The 22,046-nt window shown below is 40.7% G+C and overlaps 1 protein-coding gene across 1 annotated transcript in view; it reads right to left on the reverse strand.

Moving 5' to 3' along the window:
* Positions 1-22,046, reverse strand: part of ST8SIA6 (ST8 alpha-N-acetyl-neuraminide alpha-2,8-sialyltransferase 6) — a 115,809-nt gene that overhangs the window by 69,730 nt on the left and 24,033 nt on the right. The window contains exon 3 of the mRNA XM_016217415.2: positions 1,780-1,869. Coding sequence (XP_016072901.2) covers positions 1,780-1,869 — 90 coding nt within the window. The remainder of the gene's footprint in view (positions 1-1,779; positions 1,870-22,046) is intronic.

Genomic DNA, 22,046 nt, shown 5'->3' on the forward strand with positions numbered 1-22,046 from the left:
TCCTTCTTCTCTTTTTCTGATCCATTTCTAGTGCTCCTCTCTGGGTCAAATCCAAGGAAAACCAGATGACAAAGGAGCCTCTAGATGAAAGTCCTTGTAGGCTGGCCTCGAAGAGCAAAGCATGACCCAGACTAAACTACAGTGAAGAGAGAAAGTGAACCAGATGTGGCCAATGGAAGGTCCTCAGCAGTCGGCTTCTCCAGGAAGCTTAGGGCCCAGGAGTTGGAATTGAAGGAAAAGAAAACAAACATTTTAACAGGGCTATCCTTTTGTAATAACTTGAGTTAACATACACCAGATGCACTCAAATCAGAGATCTCCCCCAGTATCAGGCTTTCCTAATAATTTCAATGATCCAGGTAGCCAAGAGTCCCAGACAAAGCAGAGAGGAGCCTGGGAAAGCAAGGGTGGCTCCCTGGTCCTATTTTCCTACACTGGACATGTCCCTTGGCTCAGAATAGTAGGTGAGGTCTCCGAGTGAGGTCAGAGGGGTTCCTTGCCCAACAGGAACATTTAAACTATGGTACATTTCCCTTTATACCCACAGACTTGGATGGCTTAGGAGCCACTCTCCAGGGAGACCTGCCTCATAAATTCCGGGTTCCATTTACTGTAAGTAATACTTTAGCCAGGGAACAGCCTGTTAGGGGCTTTCAACCGATAAGGTCTCTTTCTCCTAGCAAATATCATTAGCCTATAACACAGAGATGCAGTTAAAAAGAGATTAGACCAGGTTGCCTTCCTTGGTTTCTCTCCCTCACACACGCACATACATACACACAACCTCCCACACCCCTAGGGAAGGGAGTGAAAAGATTTTAGGCAGCCTTTTTAACTCCTTCCTCTCACAAACACTATATTTAACATTAAAAGTGGAAGAAATGTGTGTGTGTGTGTATGAGAGAGACAGAGACAGAGACAGAGAGACACTGAGAGAAAGACAAGAAAGAGGGAGGAGAGAAAAGGAGAGGAGAGGGGGAAAAGAGAAAGAGGGAGAGAGATTTTTAGGAAGAAAAAGAGAAAATATATAAAAATATGGAGAAGAGAAGGTCACTGAGTGTCCCTTGCATGAGACTGGCATGAGGAAATCTGCTATGCCTCCTACTGTGCATAATCTTCCCACTTTGTCAGGGAAGCCCACAGAAAAATGCAACAGCGATCAGTTTATTTGAGGGAGATTACAGGTCTAACCACATGCCCCACCCCAAAGGCACCTTCTTGGCCAGAGTGTCAGCCTCTGTTCCTTCCAGATATGAGCAAGGAAGGGCCTCTGCCCTCTGACTCCTAGGCGACCAGTGGCTCTTCCATGTCTGAAGCTTTGTAGCTTTTAGATCTGCTTTTCCCCAATTTGGAGAAGATAGTGTCAGGAGCTCTAAAAACACAGGATTGTAAGCAGGTGTGGGGAAGTCGAGAGTGAGCCACAGCTGGACTTGGGGTAAATCTGCTGACCTTCTGGGATTGTAGCAATTTAATACAAGTGTGAATTTTTCTAAAATCAGGTCCAGAATGTTTAGAGGTTTCTCAAAAAGTTTGAAGGCCTATAGAAGTTTAGCCAGCAGAACTACACAGAGTTCTTAGTGGACGTGTGGACCCAGGGACAGATGAAGAGTCCTGGCTGCCAGGGTCTGATCCTGGGCTGCACCGTTCTGCATCTTGTCATCTTCCGCCCCCAGGGAGCATCCAAGCTCAAGGTCAAGCCTGAGCAGGAACACAGCCTTATTTTCCAGATGATTTCAAAGATGCTATAAAATATTTTGAATATAAAAGAGTAGAACTTACCTTTTAACCACGTTAAATATCCTCTCGAAGTCATTTTGCAGATTTGTGCATCTCTCTGTCAGCTCGAGAGGCGTCTTGTTCAGATAGGTGCTGTTTCACAAAAGAGATTTTAAAGAAAGATTGATTTAAAATGAGCTTACAAGATGTTGTTAACAGAAATCAGATTTAATTGCTAAAGTATGCTCAAATGAAGTCTGGTTTTTATTCCATTATTATTCTCCATGGAAAAGGAAATTAATATTTTCACTTCTGGCGGGTCTAAATTCAAAAAAAAAAAAAAAGGAGTGCACACTATAATGTCAAAAAGAAAAGAGCTCCTTGTGGGAGACTTTATAATTTTATGTTTTCATATTTTGAGGTTATTATGTACAATGAATGAGTTGTTGAATAGTTTTAATCATCGTGTGTGTGAGCAGACTTTATTTTTAAAAGATGTTGTCTCTGGTAGGAGGCATGCAGACAAAGGAGATCAATAGTTCTCTCTAAAAACAACGCAAGGTAAATTTGGCCTTTTATGATTATAGTAACTGTGATACAGGGCCTGGTACTATTGCTTTATGAACTTGAAAAACTGGAGTTGGAACAAAACCAAATAAAAAGGCAAGGCCCTGGCCTGTGTGGCTCAGGGGTTAGAGCGTCAGCTCACACACCGAAGAGTCATGGGCTTGATCTCCGGTCAAGGGCATGTAGCTGGGTTGCAGGTTCTATCCCCGCCCTGGTCAGGGCGTGTGCGGCCCTCCCTCCCTTCCACTCTACCTAGAAGCAATGGAAAAATGTCCTCCGGTAAGGATTAACAACAGCAACAAAAAAGCAAGGGGTTATGGAGTCAGGCTGCCTAAGGAGCCTCATGGACATATGCATGCTACTTAACCACTCCGGGCATCAGTTTCCACATCTCTAATCCTTCCCTCATAATGTTACTGTCATGATATGTAGTGACACAGAAATGGTTGTAAAGCACTTGGTACCATGCCTGATACAGTCAATGCTCAAAAAGTGCCACATACACTTCCCTTAGCCTTCAAATTGTGCATACAACTCCGACTACCGTTGATGCATTTATTTAACAATCCTGAAGATATTTGCTGAAGACAACTTAATATGGGCTGGGAGCCAGGCACAGGATGCTTAGGACATGGGGGTAGATAAAGCAGACATGGTCCCTTTCCCTACTGGAGATTGCAGTCTGGTTAGGAAGAAAGATATTTCAACAAAAATCCACACAAACGAATATAGTATAGAGCTATGAACTGTGATTAGGGCCATTAAAACAGCAGCAGGTGCCTTGAAGGAATATAATGGGGAGACCCCTGCACACGGAGGGGCCTCTGAGATAGTGTCATTTAGGTGGTGATCTCCAAATGAGCTAGATGAAACTTTGGGAAGTGGGGGGAGAGACATTCCAGGAAGAGGGAAAAACATGTGTAAAGGCCCCAGAATGGGGAGTAACCCAGAATGCTTGAGGAACTGAAAGAAGGCAAGTGGGGTTCACGGCTACAGACTAATGGCGTTTGGAGTAGTCAGTAGGGGCCAGAGCAGACAGGCCTGGTAAGCCAGGTTGGGAATTTATCTGAGTAAGGAGAAGCAACAGAAGGCTTGGGGCAGGGGCGTGATGTGACCAAGTGTATGTTTTAAGGGGTTTACTACACGGAGGAATAAAATAAGGGGAAGTAGGACAACAGAAAAGGTGGTAAAGTTAGGAGGCTTCTGCTGGGTTCTAACAGAGATGATGGCGACTTAGATGTCATAAAAAACAACATCCAGTTCACAGTTGTTTTACATAACAAAGTTCTGTTACTTGCTCATGAAATGCCCACTGCATGGCTGAGTGGCTCCTTAGGGCAGCCGGGCCTCATGCAACGTGAGGGTCCGGACAGCTTCAGTCTTGGGCACCTTCATTTCAACAGCCTGCTCCCATCCCTGCTGCGGCAGAATGCCCCACAGGCAGCCTTACCCTGGGTCTGGGTGCTCTAGCCCAGCCCGAACTAGTCACATGCCCAACCTGCCTGCGGGGAATCAGGAAAGAGTGCCCATCCTGAGAGCCCCAGGAAGAGAGGGGACTGGGACACCGCCGTGGACGGTGGCACCACACTGTGCATCCATCAGCCTGAAGAGAAGCTGATTTAAGATCCATTCTGGAGATAAGACTGACAGGACTTCAAAATAAATTGGATACGGGAGGTGAAGGATCAGGAGGTGTACAGGTAGAGACATAAACAAGAAAGTTCTCTAATATTTCTCAGAAATGCCTCCTAGAAACACAGGGTCCATATGGGCTCACAAAATCCCTCTTTATCCTGATATGCTTCCTGCCCTCCCCCACTGCCTTCCCCCTTCTCCCTCCTTCTGTCTATATGTCTCACCTTCTGTGCTTCCTGAATGTATCATCATACTTTCCAAGGATTTGTTTAGTTCTAATTGGCTGTGTATTTTATTCAGGCAGCACCGTTAATGAAGTGAATTACCAAGCCAGCAGTGCTTTGAATTATGATGGCTTTGCAATACTGAATTGTAAAACTGTAACGAGCAGGCACCCATAGGGTTTAATGTCATATAACTTTCCTTAAATTGGAGAGCATCTTTGTTAATAAAAAGTCAAAACAGTTCTGCTCAGCTAAATCACAGAAGACCCATGGAAGGCAAATGAAGTGTCTGGGGCAAGGTGGCCAGGAGAGAATGAAGTCATAGGAAAAAACAGGGTCTTAGGTATCAGTAGGACCAGACTTTGAGCCTGGGCTCCACTCTCTGACTGTGGTCTTTGAACCTAAGGGTTTCCTTTTTAAAATCTTTACTCATGCTATAGATTGAATGTTTGTGTGCCCCTAAATTCATTTATTGAAATTCCCCAAGATGATGTATTAGGAGGTGGAGCCTTTGGGAGATGATTACCATCATAAAGGGGGAGCCCTCGTGAATGGGGCAGAGACAACTTGATTGAGATGAAAGTAGGAATTCCACAGACCTGCAGTCAGAGGCAATCTGGTGAAAAAGGAGATTGTACAAGATGAGTATTGGCTGATTTATAACCCAGGAAGGCTTACTGGGGGTCAGGTTAGAAAGTCCCATCCACAAGGACTGGATATCTGGGAGAACTTGTCATGGTAGAGGAAGCTATGGAGGTAAGGCACACCAGAGCCTGCTGCCGGGAGCTCACATTCAGTTAGAAGAAGCCCAGGATATAAATGGAGAGGGACTCCCTAAAACTAACTGAAGTCAGCAGTCTGAGTATTTGGGTCTGGGGAGAGAAAAAGCACAGGAGTCATGAGGGCTGCCAGATAAGTTGTAAGAAGCAAAATCCCCAGGGCCAGACTCCTGTGGGTTCAAAATAACAATTATGTTTCTGTCAGCTCTGATACTTTTACATTTCAATTTTCTGATGAAAACCCCTTATAACAACGTCTTATCAGAATTAGCTAAAGAAGAGAAAAAGGATCAGTCCATGTGTAATCTGCAGAACTATACAGTTGTGAGTGCTCCCAAAACAAGTCAAGGGAGGAACAGTGGCCACCCTCTTGGAGATGTACTGGGACTTGGTGGACCAAGTTAGAGCCTAAAATCTCCCAGCCCACACTGCTGAGAAGGCTCCAACTGCCCCTTCAATGCCTCTTCAACTGCTCCATTGTAAGATCACAATCTCTGCCCACTTGTCACTATGTAATATTGCTTGTCTGCTCATTTGTACCATTTGTAGCATCTTACTAGCACACTCAATTTCTAGTTCCCTTGACGTTTTATCACACTCACCCGGCAAATCTGTGATAAGAGCAATAGAACTCCTGGAATAATACGTTCCTATACCTAAGCCCCCAGGACTGCTGGGGGAAGATAAATCACACAGTAGGTGGGTTGGTGCTTTGACAAACTCCTGGTGTCCAATTTGCTTGGCCTTTTGTTCACCTTGACAATTCTATTACATATTGCCAGCTACCTCCCCCTTCCATTTCCTTCAATAGCTACTTTCCACATTCACTATTCTGCAGTCTTCACTATTCTGTGTCTTCTTAACTTACTTAATCATGCTTCCTATTTCTGAAAAAAAAAAAAAAAAAAAATAGCGCTGCCTGGTGTGAATTGATGCTTAGCCATAAGCCATCCTCGTCTTCCATCTCAGAGAAAAAAGTGTCTCTCCTTTTACAAAAGGACAAGCCACCTGCCAGCCTATCCCTCCCTGTCTCCTCTAAGATCCAGGCCCATCCTTTCATTTTTTCTCTTCACTGAATCTTCAGCCTTTCCTTTCCACCATCTCCTCCTTCTCATGCTTATTCTCTACCATCTCAAAGTTATAAACAAGCCAAACTCATTCTGCTATTCTCTTCTAACTGATGCCTTGCCCCTCCTTCAAACTGCAACCTACTACTGTCCCTTTGCTTTACCTACAAATCCACTAAGCCATTCTTTGGAAAGCATCTCCAAATTTAGGGCACATTTCCGTCTTCTTCCTTCACTCCCCAGAAGTATTTGAATCACTGACCACTCACTCTGCAGCTGTTCCCATCACAGTCCTCTCTTTGTTTTTCTACCTCTGACTGATGATTAGGGTCCTTTTGCAGGTTCTTCCTTGGACCAGTCCATAGTGTTGGTGTCTCCCATGGTTCTTCTTTTTCTGTATGTTACTTTAAAGCAACTGGTTGGTATTCCGTTACAGCATTTCCCAGGACTCACTGCCTGCTTGCTTCTCTAAACATCCCAACCAACCTCTTTTCCCTTCTGCTCCATCCTCACTGCCCCTGAGATGAGTGGCCTCATGTACATTTGATCATGTCATGTCCCTGTTCCAAGACCTCCCAAGAGCCCCATCAGCCTCAGAACATGCTCCACACTCCTTAGCTGGACATACAGAGCCCCTGACCATGACTTATCTTTTATTGACCGTTTGCTAAACATTAAATGATACAAATTCCTTTTTCTCCATTCCTTGCAAGCCATGTTATGGATTCTGACTGCTTTCATTATTTAATTAGAGAATTTATTCATTTAGTACTGGCAACCAAGACTTCAGGTACTTCAACCAAGTCTTTCATCACTTCAGTATGTTGGAGGGGGAAAAATCTTTAGTAAGACTGGGGGAAAAAAACATACACAAAAACAAACATTTCTTCTATCATGATCATCTGTGTGGTTGACCTGCTTTTTAGAAATTTTCTCTTTATAGGCCAGTCTTGAGTTAAAAGTGATTGGTTTACAAAGCCACCAAGCAAGATTTCACAGAATAGCAAGAAGCTAAAACACTCCTGAAAAATAATAAAAATTATGATTCTGATAATGCAAAGAATGTCTCACAAACAAACATGATTTGGTCCCTACAAAACAACATCATCAATATTTAGTGGGCATCTCCAAGGACCTCAAACAGAGTTTACATCACCTTCTGAGTATAACTTGTGGTTAGTGCAATCACGCAATCAGTCCCCTGGACAAGTGAAACATCCCTCAACATAATCCGCCTGTAGGTGACTAAGAAGTTTCAAGAACATCCAAATTCTATTTACAGTGGCCATAAAGGGGGTAAAACTTAGTTGCAGATCTCAATGAAAAGCTTAAAACCAAATTATTACTCTCTTTGAAGAATTTCTTAGCAGATGGGAAATGCAGCCTAAATTGGAAGGCCCAAAGAGTTAGAGCTCTTCCATATTCTTCTCCTGCTCCTTCCCCTTGCTGACCACCAGCAGAAAGTCCCCTGTAAAGAGGTGCGACAGGCTGGTCTGCCTCCAGCACAGAGGCAATAGTGGCCACCTGTGTTCTGACTTTAAGCTCACTGAGCAAACTACTAACTATAATGTGCCCCCTCCATGCAGTTTCCCTGAGAGAAAGGCATGCATCCAGCCCGCTGCATAGTTTGATTACTCTATCTAATTGACTCTATCTAATTTTGGTTTATAAATTGCCTGCCTATGAGCTTGGTTAACACAAAAATCTGCCTTTGAAATACCAATCACACACAGGAACTAACAAAATCAAGTTTTGGTGCCTACAGAGATGGGCAGACTTTGGCCTCTTTGTTCAGTCATTCACCAGGTATCAATGGAACCCATACCATGTGCCACTAAGAATGGTGGCTGCTGGAAATAAGACAAGGAACAAGACAGTGTCCCTGCTGCCTTTGAACAAAAAGTCTGATGAGGAGGTCAGATAGGCAAATACACGCTTACCATGCTGAGTTTGCAGAATGAATGCTGGCTATTTTCCGTAATCATATTAATCTCAAGAAACCATGAATCTGTGTTTTGGTAGATAACATTTATTTCAAAAAATATAGAAACTGCTTGTAAAATGACCACATAAACTTCACCTTTTATACAGGAACAATGAAGCCAACTGAACTTGCAAAAATTCTGCAAATAATTTCTGTTGACTTGGCTTTCTCTTAATTTTTACTTGCTTTTAGTTGCCCTTGACAAATAATAATTAGCTAGGTCTTTACTACTAAATTAGTTGCCATAATGTATTCCAGCCCCCCTACCATTGTTGAAAGCCATTTACAAAAATGTAAACTCATAAATATCCTACAGATATAAAATGAGACACTTTAAAGATTTTATTTTATACATAATGAGGGAACCAGGAGAAGCCAAAGCACAGATACATTTATAAATCAGGACTACTGAGATGAACCTGCAAATGGCGGCAAAATTGGGAGAGGGACAAGGAAGTCAATTATACATCTACCAGATAGAACGTAATTTGCATGTTTATAGACAAGAATTATTTTACATTTCTCTAAGTTACCTATAAGTTACAATGTTGTAAAATTGTTCCCAAAGGATTAGAACCAAATAACTTAGGAGTGTGTGATCTGAACAATCCAAACTTATCCATTGAAGCACAAAATTGCCCTAAACCATTAACAGTATTACTGCCTATCACTGTAATGTAAAAGGAGGAATCCACAGCAATGAACCTGATAGACTCTCACTTCCTCTGAATCTCAGTCCCCTCCACTCTGCTGCTTGCCCTCAGAGGAACAAGTGGGCCTGGCTTCCACATGAGTCTTCGGAGCAAACCAGAAGCATTACGTGAGAAGGTTGAGGTGAGGATTACCAAAAGGGCAATTTTGGTATAGAGATTTATTAAAATTTTAAATTCAGGAGAGCAAGAATAGGATCCTAAATAGGAAATGGAGCCTTTGGCAAAGTAGAGATAAAAATTTTAAGGGAGCTCATTCGGAAGAAAACAAGTGACATTCACTGGGGCACTCATGTCTCATTTCACAGGTCCTTAAGTGCAAGACCCTTGGGGGCTAGAGAAAAGCTCAGGGTAGTGCAGGGCCAGGGTAGAGCTCATCTACAGTGCAGCTTTCTGAGTCTTTTATAACCCACCTCCAACAGTGTTTTCTTACCCTACATAGCCAAGATTGTTCTGAGCTCTTTGAATTTGAAAACCTTGAGTAAACTGAGTATATTTTTAATACCAATATCCACATTCCTTGATGCAAAAATTCTGATATACCTCCCGGTTAAGGGTGAAGATCACAGTCACAGCATCTACTGGATGGTCATTAGGTGTCCGGCAGTGTTTGAAACACCTTTGCAGCTGTCGTTTCATTTATACCTCTCAATGAAGACCATGTAAGGACTGCATCTACTTACTGATGAGGACAATAAGACACTGTAGGATTGAAGAACATACCGAAAAGTACTCTACTGGTTAGAACTGAAGTGGAGTTTCGAACCTAGACACCACAGTTCTCTGGTTTTAACCTCTGTGCTATTCTACCTCCCCTTGTAGGGGAAACGAATCCTTCAATGGAGAGCTACTTCACTGTCTACAGCACCCTTCCTCTGTTCCCCCTTCAGGTTAACTGATTCTGAGTCTATGGTTGCTGACAAAGATTGTCTCCTTGACCAAGATCTGGTCAGGCTCCCTGAGCTGTTTTTCAACTAAGCCCAACCCTTGGGCACGGCCTTAAGAGCCAAATTTTAGCAAGAAGCTTGCTAAGTCAGCTTAGCCATACTTCCTCACCCTCCACATGTGCTCACCCTCAGTATCTGACTGAATCCGTCATCCCTCACCATCCCCAGGTGCTATCCGATCACCCTGGCCTGCCTTCGGCAAGAATCTTGTCAGGCCCGATTAGTTGAATCACTTCTTGCCCTTGATGCTCCCTCTCAGTAATTTCTCATTGTTAAAAATACAAGGAGCAGGCCCAAAATGGAGTCACTTGTGCTAAGCCCCAAGTATGCAAACCAAGACTTAATACCTAACCTAGTTGCAGTCTCAGCCTCTAACCTTTAACCAGTCAATCTGGAATTATGAGGTCAGCACGAGTGAGGGAACTGGCCTTATAGACCCCTCTTATCCCCCCAGGAAAGTGGCCTAAGCATAAAACAATCTACCTTTCGCACTCATTAGAAAGCGCCCTTATCCCACTCTCTTCCCGCCTTTAGAAGCCTTTCCTTTTCCACAGCTCTTTGAAGCTCCTCTCTCTCTGCTAGATAGGATGCTGCCTGATTCATGAATCCCTGGATAATTTAAAGCCAATAAGATCTTTAAAATTTACTCAGTTGAATCTTGTTTAAGGCCATCCACTGACCCCTGGCCTGCTCCTCTGCTACACATTCCCACATTTCCTTACTGATTTTAGAGTAGAGCTCAATCTCTGTCCCCCACTGCACCACTGTAATGGTCCCTATACCTATCGCAATAGAACTGAATAAAAACTGAATAAAGTCTGTCTTACCATTTTAGCAAGTGTCATGAATAATTTTTTTCTTTAACAGAGCTACTTTGCAGTTCTATAAATTGTAGCTAGCTGACAGCAATGCAAAAATAATTCTTGTCTATAGGCATGCAAATAAGTTATGTCCAGTGGAGAGATGACTCTCCCCCCCAGTGGGAAAATTAGTTTGCCTCCGTTTGTGCATACATCCCAATATCCCTGACCTATAAAGGCATCTGCATCTGTTCCTTTGATCTGGCTGTAACACCTGACCAGTTTTCTCACTGATGAGCTAAATATAATCTTTAAAGTGTTCATTTTCATACCAGTATGAGAGACATGATTTTATTAAAATTATCTTTTAACACTCTGAATGAAAGTGCTGAAAATTTTTCCCAGTTGAGTAAACAGATGACCCTGATCAAGAACATAAACTTGGGTGCAAACTGACCAGAGTTCAGATCCCTGGTCTGCTACACACTGGATTCTTAGCACCAAGGAAGTTATTTAACCCCTCTATGCTTTTAATTTCATTCCCAAAATGGAGGTAATACTATCTCTGCGATAGATTTGGTACAGTTTATAAGAAATAATGCATGAAAATGCTCTGATTGGAACAGAGGGCCCACTTAAGCAGTACTCAGTAGGAGTCCTCACAGGAGTACTCAGCAAGTTGTCATTGTCATGGCAGGCCTCTTGAAGCAGTGCCTCTCAAATCCAATGTGCCCATGAACCACCTGGGATATTTATTAACATGCAGACTCTGGTTCAGGAGATCTGGGTGGGGCCTGATATTCTGTATTTCTAACAAGCTCCCAGGTGTCGCCAATCTTGCTGGACTGAAGATCACTATTTGAGTAACAAAGTCTTAAAAGGCTCATGGATCAAGTTCTGCCCTGATAATTTTTTCATAACAATCTAGGCTTTCAAGAAATGTGTCACTGTCTTATGGCTAGAAGCATTAGTGGGGAAAACAAAGAAATGGTCTGAAAAACTGTAAGAGTAAAAAGAACTAAGTTATCATGTTGCTAATAAGTGTTTGCTGTTGCTCTTTTTGTTTAACTTTTCAGATGAAAAGCTCAACAAAGGAAATACTATTTATGGTATTGAGAACAGTGGTACTGAGTAGGGCTCATCCTACTCAGAGCTCCACTACAGAAAACACACAAGTAGCCTCCCCTTGGCCCACCAAACAAAACCCTCCAATGGACATTGTTCAAGCAAACTGTGTAATAGTTGAAGGATGCCAGCCTTTTCTAAGAAACGGTCAAGGGTATGAATTGGAAATATTTTTAAAATATCAGTTAAAATCCATATTTAAGTGTCCATATTAGCTATGCAATCCCAATTAAAAAGGTTTTCATCCCAACCAAAAAAATGAATAAATTTCTCTGTGAACTAAATATTTCTTCAAGAAAACTTGGAGAAGTGAATACTGAGATAAGAACTTCAATGAGAAAATAACTTTTATCTGTATTCCATGTTGACTCTATGGTAGTGTTTGAGATAGCCATATAGTCACCTGATAACACTTAAGAATTTTAAAATACTTAAAATAAGTTTAGTCATCAAAGAGTGAAAACTCTTATAACCTGTAAGTCACTTGTTCATTTTTACAAATTCATATTTCATAGTCATTTTCAAGATAGCATTAGGTCCAAAACTAGGGACCTCGTGTAAAGAATTTTATGGAATCTTCTCTTTTGAAAAATGAACAAAATTTAATAGGGTAGTAAAACAGTTTCTGATCAGAGCAAGGAAAAACAAGAAATGAGAACTGGTTCCAACACTGGGTGCCAACGTGAAAAAGCTTCTTAATCAATATGGAGGCTCCAGCCCAGCCAGGTGTGGTTCATGGACTGAGCACTGACCTAGGATCCAGGAGATCATGGTTTGATTACTGGTCAGGGAACATACCCGGGTTGCGGGCTTGATCCCCAGCTGGGTTAACAAATCAATGATCAATGACGACTCTCTCATCATTGATGTTTCTATCTCTCTCTCTCCCTCTCCCTTCCTCTCTCTGAAATCAATAAAGATATATTTTAAAATATATTTATGGAGGCTCCACAGAAATTGTATAATTAAAAATAAAAACTGCAAATATTTATGGAGGCTCCACGGAAATTGTATAATTAAAAATAAAAACTGCAAAAGCTCATCACTGAACACATGCGAGCAGAATCCTAATTTACCGACTTAACATTCAAAACTGGTGGATGTTTGTTTGTATGTCTTACAAAGGCTGTTTGGGTTTACTTGTGGAATTCGGGTGAGTGACATCGAAATGAGAATCAGTGCAAAAAAATCTTGAAGAAATCATGTCCAAACTTTTGGGGACACCTTAGATATGAAATAAAAAACAAGAAAATATGTAATAATAGAATAAAAATAGCAGGTGGAACATCTCATCTTATAGTGGCAATTTTATAAACGTGAAAAGAAGCAAAAGACCCTGTCATAGATAATAATGATTTTCCAAACTCTGAAATAAGACAGAAACTGCTTTATTCTGTTAACAGGAAGCACACAAGAATCTCCCTTTCAATCAAAATTTTTTTCCTCTGACCCATGTTTTGCAAGACAATGAAAAGCTATGAACTAGAATTTGTTCAAAATCAACTTCTAGAATTTGCCCTTGACTCACTGTCACACTGTTTCCATGTCTGTCTTTGACGTGATTGCAATCTTTCTCATCTATTAGTAGCCCCCTAACATAATTTTTAAAAATGGATGACTGGATAAATAACTGGATCTGAGTTACTTTGAGATTATACCTCATCCAGGGAAATATAGATTCTAGAGATGATCCGGTTGAAAAGAAAGATAAAATTCTAGAAAAAAAGTCAACAAAGAATTAGAACCAAAAGGGTCTTCCAATCAACCCCCAGCTAATTATGTTTCAATTAACCAGAAGAACCAGTCTCTGTTCATTCTATTTAATTGAGATTTTACTGTATTTAAAATGCTGTTGTCCAAATGTTCTTACCAACATTAAATAAAAGTATAAGACAATTGGGTAACCAAATTTACTTTGTTTAGGTAAACTGTAATTATGAAGGGTTATGAGAGCACCCTAAGAGACCTATCCATCACAAAATGGAACAATAACAGATGAAATTCAACAAGGAAACAGCACAACATAATACTCTTAGAAAAGAAGAAATACAGTTATTCCCATGTGACGTTGGGTTCTGAACAGTGTAGTCAGTCAATCAAGTCTCATTTCACACAACTCAGAAGCAATAAACCTACTCAACAAAACTGAACTCTAGATTACATTAAAGTGTATTTATCTCATATCTGCATATCCACAATTTTCCAGCTGATAAAATATCAAGCTTGGAATAATTTTGAATCTAGTTAAATCAGAGCTACTTTGTCCAGTTACAGATTTTTATTTTGGGGGTGGCGGGGGAGGCAGGGGTTGGATGTTTTATTTTTGCTTCACTGTCTTCTGTTCATACTTGGCAGAGCCATTGCACTCTGTGTCTGTCTGCAGCAGAACCTCTTTCCCAGGACATCTCAGGTTCTTTAAAGCACTTTTCCCCTTGCAGAATATCCGTTCTGCTCTTTAACTAATTCCTAGTCCATTTCCTACTCATCTGAAAAAGTAGTTTGTGAGTAGGATCACACATGGTAATGAGTTCTAGTGAGTTTTTAATGTATGACAATTCACAATGAACATTATTTGTACTTTAAAAATGCTTTTAAGGAATGTTTTTTCCAACTCTGTTGCCTTTAAGCAGAACCAAAGAGAACTCCACCCCTCCTCTGGTTTAGTGCAAGAACTGCAATCACTTTGAGCCTCTGGCCCCTTCACCTCCCTAGTCCATTCCTGTGCCTACCCAATTCTCAACTTCCCATCCCATGTCTCATTCCCACCCAACAGATTTGCCTTTCCTGATTTTCACCTTGAGGATCTCTCTTGGCCATGGTTAGCAATCACTGTGACCACCATGACATCCCCAACATTTGGCTCTGGTTGATCTGGACAACACCTCTCTTCCTCTTACCCACCAGCTCTGGCCTCCCAAAGCTTCATCCATCCCATCAACCCACCATCAGCCAAGTCAGCCCCAGCCCCTCTTGACTGGGTCTCTGAAAAATTAGTAGTCCAACCAAAGGGCCTAAAGTAGAGATTCCAACTCTGAAGCAGACCCCACATTTTGGACAGAGCTGGGCTCCTCAAGCCATCCCAAGGGAGTCATCATTCCTTCATTAAGTGTCAGACCACAGGTGAGACCTAACAAAGCCAGCACCAGGATAACCCTGCGTAAGGACAATTGCTGTGAGTCCTTAATTTCAGCCAAGGGGATCCAACCACTGCTACATCAAAACGGCTGCATCAGGGTGTCCTCCTTCAGTCTGAACCTTCATTTTCCTGATATGCGGGCCTTTCAGGCACTTTGTCTGCAAAAGTTTTACAGGAATGGGACTGTCATCAATGTTAAATGCATATTAATATAAGAGAAGCAAGGAGAAGCTGAGATAAAGGCACACACAGTGCAAGCATTTTGTTATGTAACAAACCTCTTTTTTTCAATTCTATCAAAAACTGAATGCATTTTTAATTCAAGAACTATAATATTCAGAATGATTATTTTTGTTACAGCTGCGGCTTTTTCCTTAGGCAATGAATGCTTCCATCTAATTCAACTACTTATTATCTTTTTTCTCAACTCTTCTATTTCTTTTCCAGTAATAATATATATTTTCTCAACTTTTTAAATCTCTTTATTAGATACAATTGCATGTAATTTGGAACTTAGAAGTCTTATCTCATTCTCTTTCTGCCTGAGCAATTCCAGATATAAAAATTGCAGACTGAATATATTTCTTCAAAGTTCCTGTAACTTTTTACTTAAGATTTCTGAAATAAAAATTCTGACTCTTTAACATCTTCTCCATCTAGTCATTGCTGGCATCTGGAAAGAAATAAAAACCTTACTTAATATCCAATGTCCACTCTGAAACTTCTCACTTAAGGACTGTCTGACACAGAAGTACTGACCATTTTGCCAAGGGAGCTGGCACAGAGCTAAAAATAAGCAGAATCAACCATTTCTGATGCAATTATTCAGCAGTTCACAAATCCAGTGTATGAGTGACAACTGTAGTGGAAGGAATGCTTTAAGGAAATCAAGATATATGTGTACTACATTACTTTAGTTTACCAGGCTGATAATTCACCTTATAGTTTACCAAGTATTTTCATTTGATCCTTATAGAATAATCCTATGAAATGAGTATTCTTATCACCACTTTCATATAATAAATATAATTTATTACTGTTCATTTAACACATTCTATTTGTCCAGCTCACTTATTCGAGTATGCCCCCTGCAATAATTTTTTAATCTCATTGGGACTCCTCTCCAATACACATCTTGTATCTTCATTTCTCTCCTTCTCAATTCATGCCCTCAAAACGATCTTTAATTCTCTTGCTTCTCCCTCTTGCCCATGCCTGGCAAATTCAAAGCCCCCAAAATATCCAACTCTCTGCCACCTGGGCCTCCCCCTGAACAGCCAAATCCTGCTGGACAAAAACCACAGAACTCTTCACTGTCAATTCAGCTCTACAAACTTCAAGTGGGCATTAAATGATACCTGGAAATACTGTGCTTGAGTAAGGAGACCTACACTTCCCTAATAAATTCCATTCTCTTCCCTCAGTATCATTAGTCCACTTCTTCTCTTTGCTGCCCCAGCCTCCCACCCTTGCCCCCTCCACACTCACACTCAGCGGATGGTTTTACCCATGCTTTACTGCGAAAAAGAGGCTCTCAGAGGGCAACACTTCTGTAAGCCTTCTACTGTATCCCAAACCTGTCGGTTTGGGGCCTAAAAGTCTGCTCAGGCTGCCATAATAAAATACCACAGACCGGATGGCTTAAACAACAAACATTTATTTTCTGAAGGATAAAAGTCCAGGATCAAAATACCACTGGGGTTGGTTTCTGATAAGGTCTCTCGTCCTGGGTTTCCACTCTGTCCTCACATGGCCTTTTTTTCTGGGTGTGCACACGTGGAAAGGGAGCTTTCCAGTGTCTCTTCCTCTCTTATAAGGACCTTTTATATTAAAACAAATCCTGTTGGCTTAGCCCCCAGCCTAAGACTTCACTTAACCTTAATTACCTTCATAAAGACCCTGTCTCTAAATACAGTCACAATGAGATCAGGGCTTCAGCATATGAATTTTGGTGAAGACACAAATCAGTCCATAACAGTGCCCACCTTTTCCGTCTTACCAAGTGTTGTAACAGAAGAAATGTCACTACTCCCAACAAAAGACAACAGACCCCAATGGGCTCCAGATCCCACCCTTATTGCCCTCTTCAGAACATCACTGACCTACTCATCCCTTCTTTCTTTTGCATAGCCAGTCTCTCTCTCTCCTCTGGTCATGCTTACAAGCATTCAAACATGTGCTCCCCTTGACTCCACAATCCTTCTCCACCTCCCAACTCATTTTTCTACCTCCCTTTGAAACAACAGTTCTCTACAGAATTTTCTAAAATCAATGCCTTTCTTCCTCAATAATTTATTCACTTATCAGACCACACAAATCTGGCTAAAACTGTTTGCCTCAAACTCCTCCCATCCTCCTTGCTCCAAAGTCAGTGGACTCTTCTCTCTTCTCATCTGACTCAATTTTTCTGGAACATTTAACCCAACTAACCACTCTCTTTCTTAAAACTCTCCTCATATTGGACCCATGACATCACACTCTCCTGGTTTCCCTTTACTGGCTTCTACCCCCCTTTCAAATCTGTAAATGTTGGAATGCCTTAGAACTTGCTCCTGGATCATCTTCTCTTGTCCAGCTATTTCTAATGCTAAGTGATCTCATTCCCCTCCTGACTTTGAATACTGTCTCTCTGGTGGTGACACCCAAATTTAGATGTGTAGCTCTGACCTCTCCCTTGAGCTCCAGACTCATTTATACAGAACCTATCTGACAGTTCCACTTGGATGTCTGTCAAATGAAGCACATCCAAAATATAACCCTTGACTTCCTTCTCCCTTTTGTCTTCCCATCTCAAAAAATGACAATAAACTGCTCAAGCCAAAAATGTATCATCCTTGATTTCTCCCCTTCTTTTACCTCCTACATCCAGCCTTTTGGCAATTCTACCTCAGATCCATTTACTTCTCTTTGTCTCTACCTTTATCCCTCCAGTCCAAGGCACATCATCTCTTGCCTGGACTGGCCTCCTAACCAGTTTTTTTGCTTCCATTCCTGCCCCACTGCCATTCACTCTCTACGCAGATACCAGAGGAATCTTTTAAGAACTTAACTCATGTTTTGCCATTCCTTTGCTCAAAACCTTTCAGTGATTTCACTTACTATTAGAATGAAACTCAAAATCATCACCAAGGCTTGTGTCCCACAACATTACCTGACTTCCCAGGTCCCTCTTAGTATTATTCTTTCTCTGCTCCATTCTTTTTTTAATTTATTGGGTGACACTGATTGATAAAATTACATAGGTTTCAAGTACACAATTCTGTAATACATCTGTGTGCTCACCATCCCATGTCAAGTCTTCGGCCACCATCTATCTTTCACTTTACCCTGTTCTACCTCGTCCATCCCTCTTTCTCTCTGGTAATCACCATATTGTTGTTTGTGTCTATGAGTTTTGTTGTTGTTTTTTTCTTAAACCCTTCACATTTTTCACCCACCTCCCCCAACCACTCTCCCCTCTGACAGCTGTCAGTATGTTCTCTTTATCTGTTAGTCTCTTTCTATTTTGTTTATTAGTTTATGTTGTTCATTAGATTCCATATATAAGTGAGATCATATGGTACTTGTCTTTCTCTGACTGGCTTATTTCACTTAGCATAATAGGTCCCCTCCATGCTGTGTCAAAGGGTAAGAGAGCCTTCTTTTTTTACAGATGCATAGTATTCCATGGTGTAAATGTCCCACAGCTTTTTTATTCACTCATCTACTGATGGGCACTTGGGCTGCTTCCAAATCTTGGCTACTGTAAATAACATTGCAATGAACATAGGGGGGTATATATTCTTTCATATTAGTGTTTCTGGTTTCTTCGAATATTTTCCCAAGGTGGAATTGCTGGGTCATAAGGCAGTTACATTTTTTAATTTTTTGAAGAAATTTTATGCTGTTTTCCACCGTGGATGCACCATTCTGCATTCCCACCACCAATGCATGAGGTTCCCTTTTCTCCACATCCTCACCAACACTTGTTTGTTGATTTATTGGTGATAGCCATTCTGACAGGCATGAAGTGATATCTCTTTATGATTGTAATTTTCATTTCTCTGATGATTGGTGACATTGAGCATCTTTCCCTATGTCTATTGGCCATCTGTATGTCCTCTTTGGAGAAGTGTCTATTCAGGTCTTTTGCCCATTTTTAAATTGGATTGTATGGTTTTTGGTGTTGAGTTGTATAAGTGCTTTATAAATTTTGAGTATTAACCCCTTATCAGATGTATCATTACGGAATTATACTCTCTTATTCATTGGGTTGTCTTTTCATTTTGTTGATGATTTCCTTTGCTGTGCAAAAACTTTGTAGTTTGATACAGTACCATTTGTTTATTTTTTCTTTTGTTTCCTTTGCCTAAGGTAATATATCAGAAAAATATTGCCACAAGAAATGTCCAAGATTTTACTGCCTATGTTTCTTTCTAGGGTTTTTATGATTTTCAATCTTATATTTAAGTCTTTAACCCATTTTGAACTTATTCTTGTGTATGGTGTAAAAAGATGGTCTAGCTTCATTTTTTTGCATGTATCTGTGCGATTTTCCCAACACCATTTATTGAAGAGACTGTCTTTACCCGATAGCATGTTCTTGCCTCCTTTGTCAATTATTAATTGACCATAAAAGAGTGGGTTTATTTTCTGGGCTCTCTATTATGTTCCATTGATCTATATGTCTGTTTTTATGCCATCTCTGTTTCACTCTTCCTGCTTCTCAAACATGCCAGACCCAGGGTCTATATAATCACTATTCCCTCTGCCTTAAACATTCTTTCTCAGCCTCCAAGTGTTAACTTAAGTGTCAAAGTGACACTTTTTCTACTCTCCATCACTGAAGCTGACCCATACCCAGCAACCAGCACTGACTTTCTATTTCTGTCGTACCACTTATCACTACTTATTTGCCCAAGAGGGCAGAGCTTTTGTCTGTCATGCTCTCTGCTATATTTCCAGAACCAAACACATATCTGGGACACAATGAAAGCTCCCTGAAAGAATGAAATTGATCACAGACTCTGTCCCTCCTCCAGGCTGAGAAAAGCAGCCTATAATTGCTTCCCCAAGTCTCCATTTGTCCCCCACCCCGTGTATCGCTTAAGGAGACCTGTCTCACCCAGACTGGTCCTGGGCTCTTCATGTATCAGTTGGAGAATTGACAGAGTATTAATAGAAGAAGATAAAACCTAAAAAGCTTAGGAAGGAAAATACTTGGAGAAACCAGTTGTTGGTCAAAAACAATAAAGAATAAAGATCTGGGTGAGTAGAAGGAGGAGGGAGCACTGGGGAAGGAAGGAACATCCACCTGGTCTCGGTGGAAGTGAGAGAGCTCTTTCAGCATTTGTCAAATTTGAGTCTCTCGAGAGGAAGGGAGAGAAAAAACTGAAAAGAGTAAGTAGGATATGAACAGCATAGCTGAAGATTCTGAATTGGATTCTTTTTTATACATTTTAAAAGAAAGGAAAATAAAGATGGAAATTTTTTTCCTGCATACTGAGTTATGCTTCCTTAACTATCAGCCTGGGGTTGAACTGCATGGGCCCATGATTCCAACAGAGTTGCATATATATGAAGAAATTGAAGTTCTGAGAGATTATGTGACATAACCGCAGTCATTCACTTAATGGTGGCAAAGTGAGGAGTCAGACCCCAGGCTGCTGCCTGAAGGGCCTTCGCTTATAGTCCTACACCACCTGCTTCCCCCCAGAACAAGACACAGGGTTAACTGGATGTCTCTTGTTTCTGCTACACAATATAGCCTCTTGTTTACTATTTTTCCCTTCAAACTGCTCCCAGCGACTTCAGTCAAATTCACCAGTTTATGATCTAAAGAATATATCTTTATGCGCCTTCCAAATATCAAAATAACATGTGTTCCATTTTTAGTTTGCTCTCACCTCTCCTCTTTTCTGTCATTCCTTTGAGATTAGCAGTAGTGGGTATCCAATCACACGTGTAAAGGACAGAGCTCCTGGCAGATCATTTGTCTCTCTCTGGAGAACTGAATTTACTTCAAGTGACCAGGTGATCTCTGACTAGCTCTTTACCTGTTGCGGGTTTCCATTCTCTCTTTGCTGTGCAAGAAGTTTTCTATTTGAAGATCATTGTTCTTGAAAGGGAAGTTGGAAGCCAAAGAGGAATGGAGCAGTTCTGATGTCCCCACCTTCGGAGAGCAATATCTGATCTGCCCCAAGCAATGAGCATATCCTTTCCTTGTTTTCTGCCTAAAACATGACTACTGAAAAACACCAGAGGTTCACTGTATTCTTTAAGCCTTTTTTTATAACCTCCTTACATCCTCATGCCACTCTTTCGCATACAGCTTTGTTATCCATCCTTACTCTACCTTTCTGCATATCTTTTCTGAATTGGAGATCATCCAGTCATGGTACTGTATAAGATGCTTCCTAATTTTTTCGTTTGCATTTGTATCATCAGAATTTTATTTTTAAAGTGTTTTTCCACCTGGCAGGGCTTAAATAAACACATATGTTTTCCAAGTAGATAAGAATGAGATTTTAAAATGATAACTATAATATAGTTAATTTAAAAAAATATATATGGCCTCAAAGACTGAGGACTATGAAAATGCTTTATAGAAGAGATAGTGAGCTAGTTAATTAAAAAATATATATATGGTCTCAAAGACTGAGGACTATGAAAATGCTTTATAGAAGAGATAGTGAGCTTTTTTATTATGGTGAAAGTCATGTGGACACTTGTAGCACCCGGGATCATCCCCAAACTCTCTCTGAGGGTCATCCAGGGCACAGATACTGATAAACACCTCTTGGAGTCAGATTGGGTCCTTAAATAATCAAGTGTTTATTTCCCAAGGAACCCAACTTCTAACAATCCTTAATACAACAGAAACTGTATAGTATGTAGTTTAATTTGTCTGTGCTTTTGCTGTGTAAAAAAATTAAAAAATCACATATATAAACTGTACAATTAACTAGACCAGAATGAGCAAGATCCAAGAATTGAAAGGATGCGTACAAAGTTAGAACAAATCTTAAATTGAATTTTATTTCCTTTTTGGGACATTTTCCATAGGTAGATAACCTCCAAAGTATAAAGAAAACAAGTGGAGAAATATAAAGGCTCTGCAATATTTCCTTTATATCTTCCTTTTCAGAATCTATTATAGATTATATTATAGATTTATTAATTATAATAATATATAATTTACAATTTCATGGATATAGATCATTTCAATGTTAAATCTATTTACATAAAGTAAGAACAGCTAGGGGAGCAAAATCTGTGACCCCAAAATATGTCTCTTTGGCAATGAGGGCTAGTCTTAAGAAACAGAAGACTCAGGAAGTTTTTAATTTTACTCCCCCTACTTAACTGCCTAAAAAA

Source organism: Miniopterus natalensis, chromosome 1 (assembly GCF_054644295.1).
Source record: "Miniopterus natalensis isolate mMinNat1 chromosome 1, mMinNat1.hap1, whole genome shotgun sequence".
In the NCBI taxonomy this organism is placed as follows: Eukaryota; Metazoa; Chordata; class Mammalia; order Chiroptera; family Miniopteridae; genus Miniopterus; species Miniopterus natalensis.